The sequence below is a fragment of the Amblyomma americanum genome, chromosome 2, assembly GCF_052857255.1.
Source record: "Amblyomma americanum isolate KBUSLIRL-KWMA chromosome 2, ASM5285725v1, whole genome shotgun sequence".
In the NCBI taxonomy this organism is placed as follows: Eukaryota; Metazoa; Arthropoda; class Arachnida; order Ixodida; family Ixodidae; genus Amblyomma; species Amblyomma americanum.
In genome coordinates, this window is record NC_135498.1 from 40,227,214 (window position 1) to 40,247,520 (window position 20,307).

General features: G+C 47.2%; 2 protein-coding genes across 5 annotated transcripts in view; one reads left to right on the plus strand and one right to left on the minus strand.

The window, feature by feature from the left end:
• LOC144121068 (solute carrier family 35 member G1-like) overlaps positions 1 to 1,874 on the minus strand; it is a 57,081-nt gene extending 55,207 nt beyond the window's left edge. Inside the window, exon 1 of one of the 3 annotated variants that reach the window (XM_077654002.1) lies at positions 926 to 1,872. The gene's annotated coding sequence lies outside the window, so the exon portion shown is untranslated. Of the gene's footprint in view, positions 1 to 925 lie in introns of all 3 variants that reach the window. The other 2 variants (XM_077654005.1, XM_077654004.1) reach the window with 2 other exon arrangements.
• Positions 1,875 to 13,225: 11,351 nt separating this feature from the next.
• Positions 13,226 to 20,307, plus strand: part of LOC144121069 (uncharacterized) — a 205,302-nt gene continuing 198,220 nt past the window's right edge. Inside the window, exon 1 of one of the 2 annotated variants that reach the window (XM_077654010.1) lies at positions 13,226 to 13,321. In XM_077654010.1, the coding sequence (XP_077510136.1) occupies positions 13,271 to 13,321 (51 nt within the window). In that variant the 5' untranslated portion in view covers positions 13,226 to 13,270. The remainder of the gene's footprint in view (positions 13,322 to 20,307) is intronic. The other variant, XM_077654006.1, reaches the window with a different exon arrangement.

The following is a 20,307-nucleotide window of genomic DNA, read 5'->3' on the forward strand; positions in this document are numbered from 1 at the left end:
AGCTGTTTCATCATCCTGCTTTACGTGATCACCTCATCCCCCGCCAACTTATGTATCCCGCCGTATTGATCATATTCTCAAAGTTGGAATTGTGTCATGCAACACGAAATGCTTCTCGCAGTCATTCCTGCCGCGAACCTCACGTGACTGGAACCGCCTTCCCGCAGAAGTTGCTGGCATTGTAAATTATGAGCAGTTCCGCGTACCAATAGCTAACATTGTATATTCAGATGCTTTTTAAATATTCTTGTAACCATCTGTATTTTCTCACTGTTTTTGTACATTTACCACTCCCCCTCTGTAATGCCACTGGCCCTGAGGGGTAATGTAAATAAATAAATAAATAAATATATAAACGTGAAAATGTCGAGACTTCCGACGAAGAAACGTTATAAACAAAACAGGCTGGCATTTCTTAACGTGAGCTATGATCGCGTTCCTTCGTATAGTGAAAAATGAGCTGACTTCAGTTAACCAGAGACTTTGTCATCTTGCGGTGTCACTCGGACTCTCCTCTTTGTGTTTCCATTGGCTACGATATTGAAACTACTGAAGTTAACGTAGAAATGCATTCCTATGAACTCAGACAGAAGATTACAAACTGCTCGATTAGTTACTGGATTATTGCAAACGAAACCGTAATTGCGCCATTTTCCTCCTTCCGTGAAACCGTCCGGGAGACATAGTAATAATGCTGCGTAACATACATGCAAGACGGAACGATGCTGTGCTGCTCTATAACAGATGTAAACATTAGATCGGCGCAGTACAAAACCAAAACACGTGCTTGGCTTTGCACGTTGTTTTTCATACACAGGGTTCAGGTTCTTAAAGACGCTCCTTTTTTTTTCGGGAAAAAGATATTAGAGCGTATAGTGAGCAAAAAGTGTGTAATGGACGAAAGGTGAATGACTGGAAGGCTTACCTTCTCCAAAAGAAGCGCGCTGTGTCCTGTATGAAGAGGAACTTCCCGCCGATCTTTCCAAGTAGCGAACGTGGAAGTCGATGATAAGCTCTCTGGCTACTTGTTTTCACTTTTGTGCAACACCACAATCCATTCAGTACGCACCTCTAACTGTACAACTCCAATATAAACAGTGGTGAGTCGTACGTAGCAGGATATTCGCGCGTTTCCATCTCAGCTTCCGCGTATTGTCACGACCACTGTGCTGTTTTGAAGCAGTGCAACGTAGGTGCTGTCATCCCAGTCTCGATTTGCTTCGGCAGTGCTTCATGCAATCACAGCTACCACAAACACAAAAAAGGAGGCAGAGCTCAGTTCTCGTTGAACCTTGCGCCTAGCACGCAGTTCCTTTCCCGCAGTTCTTCTCGGGCCCGAAGCGCAAGGCACGGGAGGCAGCCTACCTGGGAGGAAACTCAGAAATCACCCGTCGAGGCCAAAAATCACGTTACAGGAAGAGAGCGTCACGACGCCGTTTGATAGAACGCCCGCAGCTTCCTTCACACATTCGCAAACGATGCACTTACTAACCCCCAATCATCGAATGCGCGCCTCGATGCTCGTTGTTTGCTCGCTGCCCCGTTGTAGCTGCTTTTCTGCGCCGACGTCGACGACACGAGAAAGCTCGTCGTAAATTGATGCGCGCTGGCAGCAGCAGGGCGATTGCGGGGTGCCCTCGCAGCTGCCTACGGTTACAGTAAAGGGAACAGTGATCGGTTATTACGAACGTTCGTTATAACGGACACGCGCGCTCGATCGACGGCTTTCTTCTTGCCCTGGCTGCAGCAGGAGACGACACGGTGGCCTCGAGGCACGGCCGCTCGGCGTCGAAGCCTGCGGCTGCGTTTTCCGACCCGCGCGCTATGCGTTGCTGCCGCCGCCGCCGCCGCTGTGATCTTCGGATGTGGAGAGGGGGTTCGGGCCGAACACGTGCTGTGTGTGTGTAGCGGGAGCGAAGTTTGTGGGAAGGAGGCTAGAATGTAGTGGAAGGAGAGGGTATGCCATGCGGAAAGAGCAGATTGTCGCTATGGGTGCGGGAGGGAGAGGGGTAGGTGTAGAGGAGATATGTGTCGCTCAGAGCGATTCCTCTTGTACAGCTTGTGCGGTGCGGCAGTGACATCTGGCGATAGGCGCCAGCATTGGAAAGCTTTCGTTGTTTGTTAAATTTGCGTTGGAGTAGCATGAGAACAGATTTAAGAGGACAATGATAACTTCGGGTTTGTTGATGAAGTCTTCGGTCACCCCCCCCCCCCTTTTTTTTTTTTCGTTGTTTGGAAGGAAAGAGAGAAGCGACTGTTAACGGATCTCGGGCTTTTCACTGCTCGACTGTTCATTCGTCAAATATACCCTTCAGCGGCGGCCAATGAAAAAGGCCTTCCACGGCTTCGCGCGACATGGGAAAGTGACAGTATAAGTTGGTACCTATGTCCTTATACTGCTCAGGCTTTGTGTGCACTCTGAAGCCAAATGAATAGCAGCACTCATGTCGTGCACGGTTAAAACAAGCGAAGCGCGCTCTATTTAGTTTCATGCACCTGCAATATTCGACACACTGAGTGTGGAGCAGGTATAGTTGAGTATTTCCGGGTAATGAAACGCGGAAAGAGAGTAAATGCACTGAAACGACCTTTTCGAGTTTCCTGCCCTGCAAAATAAATTGAATTATGCAGTACGAAATGCTTTTATTCCGAAACATACGCACATGTTCACTACATAGGCCACAGGTCAGAAGCTAAGAAAAATAGCTTGAAAATGTTTGGGGCCTTTACAAAAGCCACGTGAAAAATAAATAATTACGTACAGCGCAGGCAGGCCGCACACAAGCTCACAATTTAAAGTGCCATACACTGGTGGCAATTTACAACATGAACAGCAAAAAAGATTCACATACACACTGCAATAATCAGGGCAAATTATGAAACGCGTCAATACTGCGACTGGTTATCTATAATATCCCTCTTTATTATAGATGTCGTCTATTGCCGTTCCGGTTCACTATGCTCAAGGACAACAGGCGGATGGCGCTTGTTATTTTTTTTTAAATTGGTTTTTGGGGAAAGGAAATGGCGCAGTATCTGTCTCATATATCTTTGGACACCTGAACCGCGCCGTAAGGGAAGGGATAAAGGAGGGAGTGAAAGAAGAAAGGAAGAAGAGGTGCCGTGGTGGAGGGCTCCGGAATAATTTCGACCACCTGGGGATCTTTAACGTGCACTGACATCGCACAGCACACGGGCGCCTTAACGTTTTTCCTCCATAAAAACGCAGCCGCCGCGGTCGGGTTCGAACCCGGGAACTCCGATCAGTAGTCGAGCGCCCTAACCACTGAGCCACCGCGGCGGGGCGCTTGTTATTGAATTTCAGTTTTCGGGGGAAAAAGCGGCTGTCAGGATAAGCACACTGCTATAAGATTTTCATAGTTCCGTCCTCTCCATAGGAAGCCTTGCATTCATGCAGTAATATATAGGACACGTATAGCGCATGCAGGATACGGGATAGGATGCCTTGTCGTTGGACCTATACCAACTTCCTTAGTGACTGTCCCCAAGAGATCACACGGTGGTTCCCTCATAGAAAGCTACACCCGCAAGCCTCAACGCACACGAGAACTTTGATGCGTAAGCGCTTTAGCAATCATTGCTTATCGAGACACACTCGCCAAGATTGTGATCGAACCTGCAACGTCCGATCCCTCTTATGAACACAAGATTTGCGCCATTCCGATAATAAATAAAAACGACTCTCATGTGACGAAAAGAAGAGCTAGGAGTTGAGGTTATACGTTTCGCCCTTTCTCATACAGCATAATCAGAAGTTTGTAACCGTATACACACAGACATCAACTTGCTGATAAACTTGCATGCGTCGCACGATCGCTCCTTCCTCGTTGCAATTCCCGCAGAGCTGCTTGAAGCCGCTTCAAGCTTTTTTATCGGAGTGGAGTGTCCGCGTGGCTTGCCGGCTCTCGCAGGAGCGGATGCCGTCGCGCGATAAGCAGCCCACGAGGAGACCGCACTCTCTTGCAATACAGCACAGTCTTTTCTTTTTTTTAGTTTCGCACAGACCTGCCCGCTCTTCTCGAACGCGCAAGATTCACACTCTACTAAGACTGCAAGGCTACTGCCCGGTGTTAAGCACATGGTCACTCTTCGCGTAGGGTTAGGTCGAGTTTCTCTAGTGGCGTTGCACGAGGCGCGAATGCTCCTTGCTTGCGGATGTCCACACCCAGCCTCTTCAACCACTGAGAACGCAGAGTTCACAAATGTTTTTTTTTTACGCAGCCATATCTCCTCTGTAGTCTCTTAGGAAGCAACATGCTTCTTAAAAGGCCTTGAGACCAAAGGGACGCGGAAGCATGGCGGGTCAGCAGTGTCCTTACGAGTTTACAGCAGAGTAAGATCAGCATTTCAGGCAACGCGGTTCTAGAGATTTAAAAAAATACAAATGAGGCGCTCTCCATCCTCCAAACCAAACACTCTTCATGTCTCATCGCACATCTGATCAGAAAAGTAGCGCTCTTCAGTTTTGATGTCCAGCTTTTGAGGGCGAGCTCGGAAACATGAAGTACTGACAGGCGTCACTGAAATTTGCGAGACTGGCTGTCAGCGCCATCAATCCTGGTTACATCTACTGCAGTACCAATACCTCTCCCATAGATCTCCAATTATCCTAGTCGATCGCCAGCCGTGGCTACGCTATCGCAAAAAAATTCCTTATGTCATGCGCCCACTTGACTCCCTGCCGCCATCGGCCACATTCCCTTATCCACCATCCCAAACATTCGACCCAGTTTGTACGCCGACCTTACCCTAAGGTGCGAAATCGGATGTCCAAAGGACGTTGAAACATCTATCTAGGAAGGCATAGAGACCATAGTGAACAACTTACATAAAGGTGGACTGCAATCTTCAGCAGAAAAGTTAGAACTCCTCAGAATCAATCGACCACAATGTCAAAAGAAAATCAGAGCTATGATGCAACTAAGCCTATTAGGCAAACATATTCCAAAAGTGACATCGTTCCGAATACTCGGATCCATCACACACAAAAACAACAATCCATACTCTTACGTTATAAAATGTAAGAAATACTTTAGAAATTGAGTAAATTGTTGGGCTAGTTGGTTCATAATGCACAGAAGGCGGAACCAGCGAAACTGACGTCGGACAAAAATAGCAGTGTTGTGTGTGTGTGCCTGCTTGTTCTTGTCCTGCTTCAGTTTCGCTGGTTCCACCTACTGTAGAATTCTCACACACCTAATCCGATGTATCCTTAGCAAAAAACACGGGCTTAGAGAAGATCACGCTACGCAGCTCGTAACTGCGCTTGTGAACAGCAGGCTGTTGTCCACCGCCCCTTTCCCAACTCTAATACAAACGCAAACTAGAAAACTCGAATCTTCACTCAGTACCCTTCACCAGTCCGCCCTAGTCTACCCATATACACCTCAACTCTGCGACTCCAATGCACTGACAACTTTCACACTCTCGCCGAACTAACACAACACAGACACTGGCAATTAGTGCATGTGTCGTGTATGGAGCAGGGATGCTGCATTTTGAAACGAGCGGCATCACCCCCATAAATGTGACACCAGTTGGCCAAAGCCCTCAGCTACCACGCGACATTGCATTTCCAAACATTCCAAAAAACATGGCGCCACACCTCCATGACGGTAGGTGTCAAGCGCAGGCAAACCATCAATATAGGGACAGGACATATATAACGATATACACGGACCCCACACGATCTGATAAGGGTTCATAGGCGTATGCAATATATGCGCCCGGAAAGACAGCACTGACCACCCACACAGCTGAGTGATCCTCCCTGCATTATCACTCTAGAAACTCGCGCAACAATATATGTCATTCAAGAAGCCTCTCTACTCCCTAAACGGCAGACCACTTACATCAACATATACAGCGACCCCAGCAAAGCCATTCGCCACGTACAGCGCCGACTACTGAAAACCCGCCAGCTTGGCGCTCTAATAGAATCATGGAAGTGCAATCCGGACATTGCAATCAACTTCCGTTCGATACCTGGTCGTGCTTGGATCGAAACAAATGAGCTTGTTTATCAACAGGCCCGCGAAATTAACATCCTGGCGCCCTCGATCCCATAGCCAAATCCAACTTAGGCGGAAGATGCCGCACGATAAAAGAGCAAAATTGAACACTACCAGAGCATCAGGGACAACCGCACAATCTTACCCCAAAACAAATTGTCATTCAACAAGGAACAAGCACACGGCCCTCGCAGAGTTCAAACTAACACTCTCCTCACTCCACTAATGCTCTGCAAACTCGGATAGCGTGGCACAGCTAAATGACTCAACTGTCCGGAGATCAGGGCCGATGTAGAACACATCCTGTACTCGTGTAATGCCGCCATTACCTATCCCCATTTTCTTTACCCTCCCCGTCGTTCCTGAAGTGCTTGACTTCACTCGGGTTCGGCAGATAAACAACGAGCCTTAGCGGATAAAGCGTTCTTTTTCAATGGGCCTCAATGTTGATGATAATAATAATAATAATAATAATAATAATAATAATAATAATAATAATAATAATAATAATAATAATAATAATAATTGGTTTTGGGGGGAAAGGAAATGGCGCAGTATCTGTCCCATATATCGCTGGACACCTGAACCGCGCCGTAAGGGAAGGGATAAAGGAGGGAGTGAAATAGTTTTTTTTTTTTTTGAAGCGAAAAGCTTCAGTACGCCAGCTTTTCGAGCCGTCAGCGGGGCCGCAAGTTTGACCTGAAATGTAACCAGAGGTCAGCGGGGCCGCAAGTTTGACGTTGAGTGTAGCTAAAGGTCAAACCATGAGTATAACTGGTGGTAGTCAGTTCGACACATGACGTTAGCTACAGCGGCGACACCAGTGGTTGTTACACCATCTCGACTTTGACCTTGACCTTTGACTTTGACCTGACAAGTGACCAGTGTCACCGTGGAGAGCCAATGTGCGCTTACAGCTTTCGTCCTCAACGTGCGCACGAAAAGGATACACTGACATACAGAGAGGCGCTAAAACTGAAGGTGTCATACTGAACAGAGATGTAATGTGGACAATCATTAGGGCTGCATATCACTGTATGCACATATGTGATGACATCTAATGGGCATGAGCTATATGCATGGCAAGCAAACACGGAAGTAGGGCTACATATATCATCATCAGCAGCCTGAATACACCCACTGCAGGGCAAAGGCCTCTCCCATGTTTCTCGAATTAACCCTGTCCTCTGCCAGCTGCGCCCACGCTATGCCTGCAAACTTCCTAATCTCATCCGCCCACCTAACTTTCTGCGTGTTAATGACATCCTAGTTGAAATCAAGAGGAAGAAATGGGCTTGGGCAGGGCATGTACACTGCGAAGGCAAGATAACCGCTGGTCTTTAAGGGTAATAATAATAATAATAATAATAATAATAATAATAATAATTGGTTTTGGGGGAAAGGAAATGGCGCAGTATCTGTCTCATATATTGCTGGACACCTGAACCGCGCCGTAAGGGAAGGGATAAAGGAGGTAGTGAAAGAAGAAAGGAAGAAAGAGGTGCCATAGTGGAGGGCTCCGGAATAGTTTCGACCACCTGGGGATCTTCAACGTGCACTGACATCGCACAGCACACGGGCGCCTTGGCGTTTTTCCTCCATAAAAACGCAGCCGCCGCGGTCGGTTCGTTTTTGTGGAGGCAAAACGCTAAGGCGCCCGTGTGCTGTGCGATGTCAGTGCACGTTGAAGATCCCCAGGTGGTCGAAATTATTCCGGAGCCCTCTACTACGGCACATTTCTCTTCCTTCGTTTTTTCACTCCCTCCTATTTGCCTTTCCTTACAGCGCGGTTCAGGTGTCCAACGATATATGAGACAGATACTGCGCCATTTCCTTCCCTTAAAAACCAATGATTATGATTATTATTATATATTCATTGTTATAGAGAAATACTGCAATATATAAAAAATTGCTCAAACTTTTTGAAATTGGGTTGGAGGAAAGGAAATAGCGCAGTATCTGTCTCGCATCTCGGTGGACACCTGAACAACGCCGAAAGGGAAGGGATAAACGAGGCAGTGAGAAAATAGATTAGATGCCGTAGTGGAGGGCTCCGGAATAATTTCGACCACCTGGCGTTCTTTAACGCGCACTGACATCGCACAACACACGGGCGCCTTTTGTAGCGAGAGCTACACTAGGCTAGCAGTCGAGCATTTCGCGGTGCATGCGAGAGGTCAGTTGTGCGCATGCGCCATGACCATGGTACATGGCAGAGACCAGTTGTGCGCATGCACCGTTACCATGGCAACCGGGGAGAAGGAGTGGGTGCGCCACGTGCTTCGTCGCCGCCGTCGCCGCTGCCGCGCGCCTGCTCCACCGTCGAAGCTGAATGTGACGTCACGCGGATGAGCAGTTGTGCGCATGCGCCGATACTATCGTAACCAGAGAGATCCCACAGCTGCGCCGCGTTCGTCACTACCGCCTAAACGGCGGAATAGACAAGAGAACGTTAACTCTTCCAATCCTGAGGTTGTCGCCTGGCAGTTGGCTACTCAAAAAGCAAAGAATGAGCGTCAGAAGGCGAAGAGAGCAGCGGAAACGCCCGAACAGAGAGAGGAACGCTTTGCCAAATGGAGACGCCAGACTGCCGAGCGTAATAGACGCCTCATAGCCGCCGAGATGGAGCCTATGGAAGACGTCAGTCAACGGCAACCAACCGAAGAGGATGTGAAGGCCCGTCGTATGACTGATCACACCATTCCAGTTTCCGAAAGTGCATCTGCGACCCGGACATTTCAAGCGGACATGTCTCTCATTGCTAAACATACAGTGCCAACAACAAGCTCAGCCAGGAAAACGTACCTCCCGCTACGTATATCCTGGTATAGCGGAGCTAAGCCTCTGCCAATTTTTTTTTGCGTTTTGCCTTCATCGAAACGCGGCCGCCACGGTCGGGTTCGAACCCGGGTATTCAGGCTCAGTAGCCGAGCGCCCTAACTACTGGGCCACAGCGGTGGGTGTGACAGAAGATCTGCGGATATATTTAATGTTATAGGGAAATATTGCAATATATAAAAAATTGCTCATAAACTTTTTTGAAGCCGCGGTGGCTCAGTGGTTAGGGCGCTCGACTACTGATCCGGAGTTCCCGGGTTCGAACCCGACCGCGGCGGCTGCGTTTTTATGGAGGAAAGACGCTAAGGCGCCCGTGTGCTGTGCGATGTCAGTGCACGTTAAAGATCCCCAGGTGGTCGAAATTATTCCGGAGCCCTCCACTACGGCGCCTATTACTTCCTTTCTTCTTTCACTCCCTCCTTTATCCCTTTCCTTACGGCGCGGTTCAGGTGTCCAACGATATATGAGACAGATACTGCGCCATTTCCTTTCACCCAAAAAACCAATTATTATTATTATTATTTGGAGGAAAGAACCCGACCGCGGCGACTGCGTTTTTATGGAGGAAAAACGCTAAGGCGCCCGTGTGCTGTGCGATGTCAGTGCACGTTAAAGATCCCCAGGTGCTCGAAATTATTCCGGAGCCCTCCACTACGACACCTCTTCTTCCCTTCTTCTTTCACTCCCTCCTTTATCACTTCCCTTACGGCGCGGTTCAGGTGTCCAACGATACATGAGACACATACTGCGCAATTTCCTTTCCCCAAAAAACCAATTATTATTATTATTCTATCACTGCCTCCTTTATCCCTTCCCTTTCGGCGTTGTTCAAGCGTCCACCGAGATGCGAGACGGATACTGCGCCATTTCCTTTCCCCAAAAAACCAATTATTATTATTATTATTAAAGGATATGGCGCAGTATCTGTCTCGCATCTCGATGGACGCTTGAACAACGCCGAAAGGGAAGGTATAACGGAGGCAGTGAGAGAATAGAGAGATAAGATGCCGTAGTGGAGGAGTCCGGAATAATTTACACTACCAGGGAACTTTTAACGTGCACTGACATCGCACAGCCCACGCGCGTCTTTTCAAGGACGCTTTTCAAGGACGCGTCTGTCTGCAATGAAGGTCAAGGTGACAAAACGTGACTACGCTATATGACATAGCAACAATCGGCACGTAGAACCTCGACTGGTATACTTTCGATCCGTTATGTGCCAGTATAGCGGCCATCAAAGTGCGACCCCCGGGACCACCATTTGCATAAAATTTGGGGGCCACCTGTTTGACGCAGAATATCCGAAGTGTACCAAATGACTTGGAATGTTACTGAAAATAAAATAACTAAATTAAATAAAGCCCAAAATAGGTGTGGGATTCCACGACCTTTCCGGCCCCAAACCCTGCATTCCGAGGATCTTCAGACGGCCATTATGGCCGAACCGTTTGTCGCAGGGGGTTCCGGATAGTGTCAAAAAGATTCTTCGTGTTGTGATGCAGATGTTTAGAAAAATTTGTGAACAGATATAACGAAGAAATATGCCGGATATACCGATGGTGGCTGTAAATCGCAATAATAGTGCAAAATCTATAGGGTAGATGGTGCTGCTTGTTTCTTACAAGGAGAAAGCGAAGTAGAAAATTGAAAAGCAAATATCTCGACAGCTTTTGGGGGCAAATCAGCAATTATCGGTTTAGAAAAAGGTTTTAGGACGGAGTCCCGTCGCCGGGCTCATCCGCCGCGGGGCAAAATCCCAACCAGCGCAATTTGTTTCACCATCCATCCATCCATCCATCCATCCATCCATCCATCCATCCATCCATCCATCCATCCATCCATCCATCCATCCATCCATCCATCCATCCATCCATCCATCCATCCATCCAAGGCATGTTTAGGGAAAGGTTTATGGCTTATGAAGGTTTAACGTCCCAAAGCGACTCAGACTATGAGAGACGCCGTAGTGAAGGGCTCCGGAAATTTCGACCACCTGTTTTTTTTAACGTGCACTGACCTCGCACAGTACACGGGCCTCTAGAATTTCGCCTCCATCGAAATTCGACCGTCGCGGCCGGGATCGAACCCGCGTCTCCGGAAAGGAAACGCGTGAATGTTTGGATTTGGTCTTCTCGATCCACGTTTGCTGAGCACACCGATGTAAACACTTGAAGCTCCCGTAGCTAACTCTCTAAGTCGAACACTGAGGCAGTGTTGGCGGAGTCACTTTTTGCGTTTCGCCTCCATAGAAACGCGGCCGCCGCGGCCGGGTTTGGACCCGGGGTCTCCGACTCAGTTGCCGAGCGCCGTAACCACTGACTGAGCCACCGCGGCGGCTGAACTTTTTCTCGTTTGAAAAAAAAAAAAAATCTTCGCCTACACTACTTATAATAATAATAATTGGTTTTTTGGGGAAAGGAAATTGCGCAGTATCTGTCTCATATATCGTTGGACACCTGAACCGCGCCGTAAGGGAAGGGATAAAGGAGGGAGTGAAAGAAGAAAGGAAGAGATAGGTGCCGTAGTGGAGGGCTCCGGAATAATTTCAACCACCTGGGGATCTTTAACGCGCACTGACATCGCACAGCACACGGGCGCCTTAGCGTTTTTCCTCCATAAAAACGCAGCCGCCGCGGTCGGGTTCGAACCCGGGAACTCCGGATCAGTAGTCAGTGGTCGAGGAAGTTCGGCCGTAGTGGCCGTCTGAAGGTCCTCAGAATGTACGGTTTGGGATTGGAAAGGTCGTCGTTGCGGACCCCACACATATTTTGGGCTTCATCTCAATTAGTAATTTTATCCTCAATAACACGCCAAGTCATTTGACACCACTTCGAGCATGCTGCGTCAAACGGGTGGACCCCAAATTTATGCAAATGGTGGTTCCGGGGTAGGGGGTCCCACTTCGGTAGCCACTATCTGGCACATATAAAACGGATCGAAAATTCACATAACGGATGAGGCGCTACGCGCCCACTGTTGCTTTGTGATACAGTGTGATCACGTGGGAACTGTCTTGGTAAATTTGACCTTCATTGCTGATAGGGACGTCCCTGACAAGCGTAAGTAGTAACAGCTAGCGCTTTTTTTTTAAAAAAAGGACTACAGCTTCGGCGGAATTCCGCCGCGAGCGCTCCGACGCCGGAATTGCAGTCACGGGGTCCGTGGTTCGACTTTTATCTACCTGCTGTTTGCGGTAAGCATTCTTTTTTTAGTCGCCGCGGAGTCCTTGAGACATACAGTCACATACGGGGGGCTGCACATTCGCCTCATGAACACAATGCCAGCCACTTTAGCGTCAAAATAAGCTTGGAACGAATTTCTTGAGTTTCTATTAAACTAAGAACGGAGGACGCGTAGCAAGAGTCATTAGTGGCAAGGAGGTGAGGTCGACTGACTAAACACGGCATCCTTGTGCACGTGCTCGCGCAGTTATGCGAAATAAACACACACGCGCGGACCAGCGTCCCGCACTCTTACGCAACGTCCCGCCAGCCTCCCTCGCCCAATTAAAGAACAATGAGGGAAAGATCAAGGGCGCGTCGATTTGACGGCGACGGCCAGTGTCGTCAGCCCGGTGATCACGCGATGGCAGCGCCGTCCTCTGTCGCGGTCTTCGCTCGCCCAATAGTTGTATGCAGTGCTCGTGATCGAGGGCGAGTAAGGCGACCCCACTGACGCTCGCAACTTCGACTCGGAGCGCAAAGCATTCCAAGTTTCTGTAGCTCAGCAAACATAAGGGGCGTAATTATGGAACACTAAGATTGGATGTGTTGGCTGGGAGACAGGTCGGTGCTGGATATTCGCGGTGCATTCATCAGATTGATTTGCTGAAAGCAGAGGGTTAAGGGTGATTCTGCAAATATCTAAGAACGTTTCTCGCTCAAAGAGGACGAGAAGGGGGATAAATCCGCCCACGGTTCTTTGGTTGTGTTTTTTTTTAGGCTCAAATGGTTTATTTATAGCACGAGAGTCGATGCGGATCTTGATTAGACCGTCCAGAACAGAGCATACTTTTATAATCACGGCTTCTGCGAACGCTTATAACTTTTCACTGTTGTGTCCGTTTTGTAGGCAGTGTTCTCATAGCGATACTTGTTTGTATATGCGATAGTAAATGCAAGATTAAATCAAAGCTTTGTTGTCGTAAAGGGCTCAGAATAGAGACGATGCTTACGGCGGGGCAAAATTCTAATGCGTTCGCTCCCGTTGTCTGGGCACACCACGAACAACGCGACTTCCCTGCTACTGCACAGAACTTCACCGATCCCGCGCCTAGCCCACGAAAAGCTGCCGACGTTACGACGCCTTGGCAGCGTAGTAGCGGCAGTGACGGCGCTCGGGAAGAGCGCGCATTGTTTAGGCGTGGCAGCGGACGTCGTCGAGGCAAGTGGCCCTGCGATATGCCCCTGCATCATCGACTCGTGACGGTGCGAAAGTGCTGGGAGATAACGGTGCGTACACGCCGCCTACGCTGCTGCCTCTTCTTATTTCCGCAGTCAATGCAAGTGACGTTATAAAAAAAAAAGAAGAACGTAGGACTGAGGGAGCCGTTCCTGGCGCTTCCAACCTCCACGTGTTTTCGAAGGAAAAAAATGGTTATGAAAATAAGTGTTATCCACAGTGTACTATCGATACGGGTATATAAGCCAGGTGAAAAATTCTTGCTGAACTAATTTCAATCCCGCTCATGTGTCGCGGTGAGAAAGTAAGCGCTAAAACAACATGCAAGCTAAAGAACACAGCAGTTGTTATCAGCTATCTTGAGCTCTGGGAGCGTAGACACCACTCTCTCAGCCTCGGACTACTTAGAGTGCACTTTTTAAAGCTCTTCGTCGTCGAGCTTTCCATAGCCGCAAATCTTAAAACTTTGAGCTGTAGATCTGGTGCGCACGATTATTTCTGCTTACTTTTAATATTTACAAAATCAATCGACTGCGTGAGCAGCGCCACCATTCTTTATGACATGACAGCCGCCTCTGAGAAGGCGAAACAGAGCGTGATCAATGACCTGTCCACTAGTGACCCGTCACGTTGAAGGCAAGTCACTGTGCCTGTCACGAGGAGGTGGCTCGTTGGCGTAGTGGTCCCCTGTGCGCCCACAGAACCGGCACTCAAGATTCCAGAAGGTCTGCACCATGGGATCTGATATCGGACGAATTAACGAATCGCTTGGGCTTGCTTGGTTGAGTGGACATAGTGTTACTGTGCTGAGGACGAAACGGAAGGCTTCACTTCAGAGCCCGAAAGAAAAAAAAACAGTAGTGGGACGATTGCGATACGTTGTACTTATTACAGCGCAACGCTAGTGGGTTATTTCTGCACCCGATGAACTTTTTTTTGTGTGTACACACGCTCCATGGCACTGGAAGGAGTGAACTGATGAGGGTGAGGCGAGCACCGTCGTATATACCCTTAATGATAATGTCATGATTTGGAGAACCAATCGGAAGCGGCGGGGAAGCGGTCACTTGAGTGGTGAAATGACTATGAAAACCGTAGAAAAGCGTCGGAGAGGACACGTGATCTGTTTACACCACCACCATCGACGCTCAGCCGGCAGACGTGCCAGTAACAGCTGCGCTGTAAAAGATTCCATGCAGCCGAGCCTGAGCGGTGATCAGGGGGCTCGCGAGGGTAGGACACATTGCGCCTTTCCACACCACGATAGCGGAATCACGTGACCATTTCCCCTCTTCATTCTCTTAAGGTTGCATCCTTAATTGCCACCGGTGATGATGAAGCAGTAAGAGATGAGAAGCAAACAACGCGCGCTTTTTTTTTAGGCCAGTTTTGACCCCTATGGCCAGTAGCAAGAGAATACGCTCGCAACTGCTTGGATGAAGAATGTGAATTTGCTTCAGAATTCCTTACAGGGCTAGTGCTGAAGTCAGAGCTCTTCCAGTGAAAGTCATGGTGCAGAGTGCGAAATTCGCGAAAAGGGTGTTTAAATAAATAAATAAATAAATAAATAAATAAATAAATAAATAGATAGATAAATAAGTAAATAAATAAATAAATAAATAAATAAATAAATAAATAAATAAATGGTAGCTTGGTTGCGCTGTTAAGCGAGCAATCACAGGTATAAAATTCCTGAACCTCTTCAGGGCATCAACTCGGCAACCATAGCGAAAATCTAATTGAGCAACATCTGCCGTCTTTCAGTCATTGTCTTGGTTTGTAGACCAAAGTTTTGTAAATTGAATTTTTTTAAGGCGGGAAGCGCTGTCTGGAAATAGGCTCCGGACTACTGCGCCCGCCCAGCCAAATGCACAAATTAAGAAAGCTAAATTTAAATAAAGGCTCTCATCACACAGACGGAAAATTATATCTTTAGTTACTTTCGTGTATTTGTTCAGGATATCACTTCAATAACCAGAATTACAGTCTCGATTTACATGAATTATGGGAACATAAACATGAAAGCCCACAGTCGCCGAAACCAAGGGAAGCATAAATGAATGTCTTTCCCAGTTGTGTGATGATGATCAGTGGGAAGTTAATTGTAGATTTTTTTTACCTGAAAGATGCTTGAATAAAAAACTTAACTTTGACAGTAATGACCACTCTGTGCAAAATTAATTAACATCGTCAGTAGTGCAGCGTAACACTGCAAATCATTCTGTAAGTTTATTGCCAAAAGGAGAGAAACTTGTAAAGGTTAGTGTATGCGGAAAGAAGATCTATACGTGTAGCGAGAGATCAGTAACCGAGAGATTTATAGTAAAGGCCTCATGTGTAAAAATATAAAGAGATGCCATGTTACAGCTAAGAAGAAATGTTCATGTAATGAGATGTGTCGTCATTGTTGAAGATTTCGTACGTTTAGATTGATGTGAGCGATTCTTTAAAAATCTATGAACAAAGCAATTTTTAAAGATATCTCGGCTAAAATAACGCGATCAGATGAGTTCAGGAACGCATAATCACCGCTACAGAGTGGTGGCTTAGGCGCAGGAACTTCACGACGCCGTTTGCAGAGGGAGGAGGGTTCATTCAATTTCGTGTTCACATTTTTTGCCGCCGTTCAGCGCGTATGCTCTGCTGTCTGCGTCTTTCTCCACTAGATGGTGCGAGAGTCCGGCTTCGCATAGGTAACGCTGCATTTTCGGACCAGTGCGGAACCATACTTCAGGCTCGTACGCACTGGTGCTCTCGTACGTCGGTGCTGTCACGAACGTTGGCAGACGCCGACAGATGAGACGTTTGCTAAGGACGAAATGAAAACATATAATTTCGAATCAGGAAGGCGCACCAGGCTTCATCAAATCACGCAACAATAGGTAAATTTGTGCGGCTGAGAAAAGTACGTTACGGATACATACAAGAGGGAGAGAGAAATTAGAGGAGCGAATGGCGACAGCAGGTGATAAAGAAAGCCGAAACGGATTTCGCTTACATATTTAATCTGCTCTATTGAGAAGTGACCAGAAAGGAAGGATGCTCCAGAAATGCTGGGCTAGGAGTGAAGGGTTCTAGAAATGCGCTAAAACCAAATTTGGAAGGGATGTTGAACGAGTAATGCACTATTGAGATGCATAAAGAAAGCAGCCATGATTAGAGAATATGCTCGAGTTTAGGAATATTAGGGAAAATTAAGAAGAATATACCTTGGCAGGATACGTCCATCCGCAGAACGCGATTGATGCCGATCATAATATGAATGATCACAGAACATCTGAAACAGAGCTCAAAAGGAGCGCTGTAAGGCACGGACTGTTTATCGCCCACGCTTACTGAGGGAAAAGACCCATGAGGCAGCACAGCACAGGCATGCACAAAGGCTCGGTGTTAGATCCCAATGGACGCTGGAAGTCCCTTAGACGTCCTGCCGACGTCCGTGGGAGTTTTAATGTCCGCTGTAGTAAAGACTTGTGTACGAACCTTATTGATCGTAAAAATATGAAAAGAAGCAAAAGTATACTCACATCTTAGCTGAAGAAATGAAACTTATGCTGACTAGATCAGCCATGAAACTTGTTTGTGTTTTAGTGCGCTAGCTTTAGGGTGGCCATTCCCTGAATTTAGATGTTGTGTGTTTGTCTTTTTGTCTGAAGCCGGTTATGTGGCAGGCTGCTCACCTGACCAGGTGTATATATAGGTAGAGGCTGCTCGGGAAGAGCAACCTGAGTGGCAACCCATGTCCCAAGCAACCCAAGTCCCACCGATGACAGCACCTGCCACAGAAGGGCGGTGGCGCATCGCTTGACCGCTGCGGCACTGCGCCGGGAGAGCTAGGAAGGTTCCCAAGGACATATGAATGTAGATAGAGAGTAACCATTTCCGCATATATGAACATTAACCCATTATCGCCATCCAAACAACTGCCATCCCTGAACACTGGACCTGAACACCGGAACCGAGGTCAAAGCCGAATTTCTAGCGCACTTAATTCCCATTTGGCCTAACTAATAATAATAATTAGTTTTTTGAGGAAAGGAAGTGGCGCAGTATCTGTCTCATGTATCATTGGACACCTGAACCGCGCCGTAAGGGAAGGAATAAAGGAGGGAGTGAAAGATGAAAGGAAGAAGAAGGTGCCGTAGTGGAGGGCTCCGGAATAATTTTGACCACCTGGGGATCTTTAACGTGCACTGACATCGCACAGCACACGGGCGCCTTAGCGTTTTCCCTCCATAAAAACGCAGCCGCCGCGGTCGGGTTCGAACCCGGGAACTCCGGATCAGTAGTCGAGTGCCCTAACCACTGAGCCACCGCGGCGGGTTTGGCCTAACTACGCAAATCGACATTTTTTTTTTTCAGGGGGCAAGGGGGAGAGAGACAGAAGCTCTTTAACTGGAAAACAGGCAATTTAGCCGGCGTTTAAATCCGCTGACTTGAACTCTGCGCGGGTAAGGGATTCGGGGAGAAAAGGATGGAGTGAGAGAGGTGTAGGAAATGGGATGATTGAGTTCACTGCGCAAAGAATGCGCAGTGAGAGTGCTCAACGTAGGGATTATAGATTTTCTATAAGTACAGTGCCGTCGAAATAAACAAATAAAAAGTTCATAGCGACCATGAGTAAACACGTGTTTAGATTTTCGGTTAGGGATCCTGAGTGAGGAGGATTTAGCGTGCACCACTCACGTTTCTACGGAGGGATCTGAGGTTTCAGTTTGCTTACCCACCCTCATGATTCTGACGTGAGTAAAAAAATAAGGGGTAGTAAACTTACAACTGAATTAGTTCGTTTTAATCACCAAAATTGGCTATAGCTCGCTCTCGTGATACAAGGATACCGTCCCTAGTTGTTAGGGTAGGAACACTGCTTTTTCCGAAGTTTTCAGTAGCCGTTTGAACTCGTGCAGAGATTGAGAGCATGAGACTTGAGACCTGCGGATTTGCAAAAAAAATAAAATATCTAATTGTGCACGTCGAAGGGTTGCTCGTCATTTTGCACCCATCAACTCTTGGATTTCTACTACAAATAAGGCAACACTGTTGGTTAAATTAGCGTTTCTTCGTCGGGGCCATGTGAGAAATACCATGTGCGTTTACGTATGCGCATGAATTCTGCAGGAATGGACTTAAGGGCAACTCTAGTATGTGGGGATAGTTGAGGGCGCGTGCTTGCGTCTGTGTGTTAGTGTGTGAATGCATGCTTGCAGCAAGCTGGTTTTTGTTTTGGATGTGCCACATGAAATTCTCTTGCTCCATCTTTTGAGCCATGTTATTTCCAAAATACCAAAGAAAAAGTATTTCGTGGCTGCATTGGCCTTATCTGCCTGCATTGCCATACAGAGAGAAAGTATGCATTCACATTCGGGTTCGTATGCCACATCCGAAAGTACGGAACGCTGCTGAATATTTCTTTATTTGCGGCCATTGCATAAGGGCGAGAAGTGAGGAGCAAAGGATGATACAACCACGAAAGAACATGCACGAGATGAGAAATTCGCGCACCCGACGAAATGCGCTTATTGCTAAATTATAAGGCGTCGCTGGAAGAAGTGGTTTTGCTGCTTGTATATGCACGTATTCCTATAGCAACGCCTCAGAGCGGTTGCCTCGCACAACAACGCTTCTCGAGAGGAGGGTTGTCTGCGCGAGAATTTCATTACGTAGGGACAACGACACGCCGTCTCGCCACAGATTCTTATCTCGAAACTAACGCCGTTGCGCTATCGAATACGTCATTGTGAACAATGCGTGGTGCAATCTCGGTCAAGGTGTGCGCTCTCTGCAAACACAGAGTCGCATAGCGTGGAGGTTTGAGGCGCTTTGACGCCTCTGAGAATGAAAACACCGCTTTGCTTTCACGGGAAAAGTATTGCCGCGGAGTAAGCACGTCGCAGGCCACAGACGACCTGGAAAGCTGAGCAGGGATGCGAGAAAAAGAAAGTAGTAGTAGTAGTAGTAGTAGTAGTAGTAGTAGTAGTAGTAGTAGTAGTAGTAGTAGTAGTAGTAGTAGTAGTAGTAGTAGTAGTAGTAATAGTAGTAGAAGGAGCAATAATTTAGTTCTTGATTGGGCTTGCACAGACCACACTAACTGACCAGACCAACTTGGGCTAAACGCCTGAATAGGACAGGGCTTAGTCAGGAGGATGTGTTCCCTCCTTTTGCCCTGCCTCAAGGGCAAGAAATATGTATTACCTCATAAACAATAAACAATAAAAAAACGCGCATCACAAAATGTAAGGCAGCAGAGTGCGTTTATTTCAGCTCAACTGCATGATAATCACGGTAAGGCTGGTATGCGTTCTCACTGCTTACTTTACTTTAAGTAAATGACGCACTTGAATATTGCAGTGATAGAAACATATCGCATTTGTCTTCAATAAACGGAGTTTCATGAAATCGATTACTGCAGCGTGTCAGTGCGATCCTTTTGGATTTGCTGATTTTGGATCCTTCTGGGCCCCGCCGCGGTGGCTCAGTGGTTAGGGCGCTCGACTACTGATCCGGAGTTCCCGGGTTCGAACCCGACCACGGCGGCTGCGTTTTTATGGAGGAAAAACGGTAAGGCGCCCGTGTGCTGTACGATTACAGTGCACGTTAAAGATCCCCAGGTGGTCATAATTATTCCGGAGCTCTCCACTACGGCACCTCCTTCTCCCTTTCTTCTTTCACTCCCTCCTTTATCCCTCCCTTACGGCGTGGTTCAGGTGTACAACGATATATGAGACAGATACTACGCCATTTCCTTTCCTCAAAAACCAATTATTATTATTATATTATTATTATTATTCTTCTTCTTCTTCTTCTTCTTCTTCTTATTATTATTATTATTATTATTATTATTATTATTATTATTATTATTATTATTATTATTATTATTATTATTATTATTATTGTTGTTGTTGTTGTTGTTGTTGTTATTATTATTATTAAATGTTTCAAAAGTACAAAATATTTTTGTACAAACCATAATTGCTACAAATGCTTGGGCGCTCGACTACTGATCCGGAGTTCCCGGGTTCGAACCCGACCGCGGCGG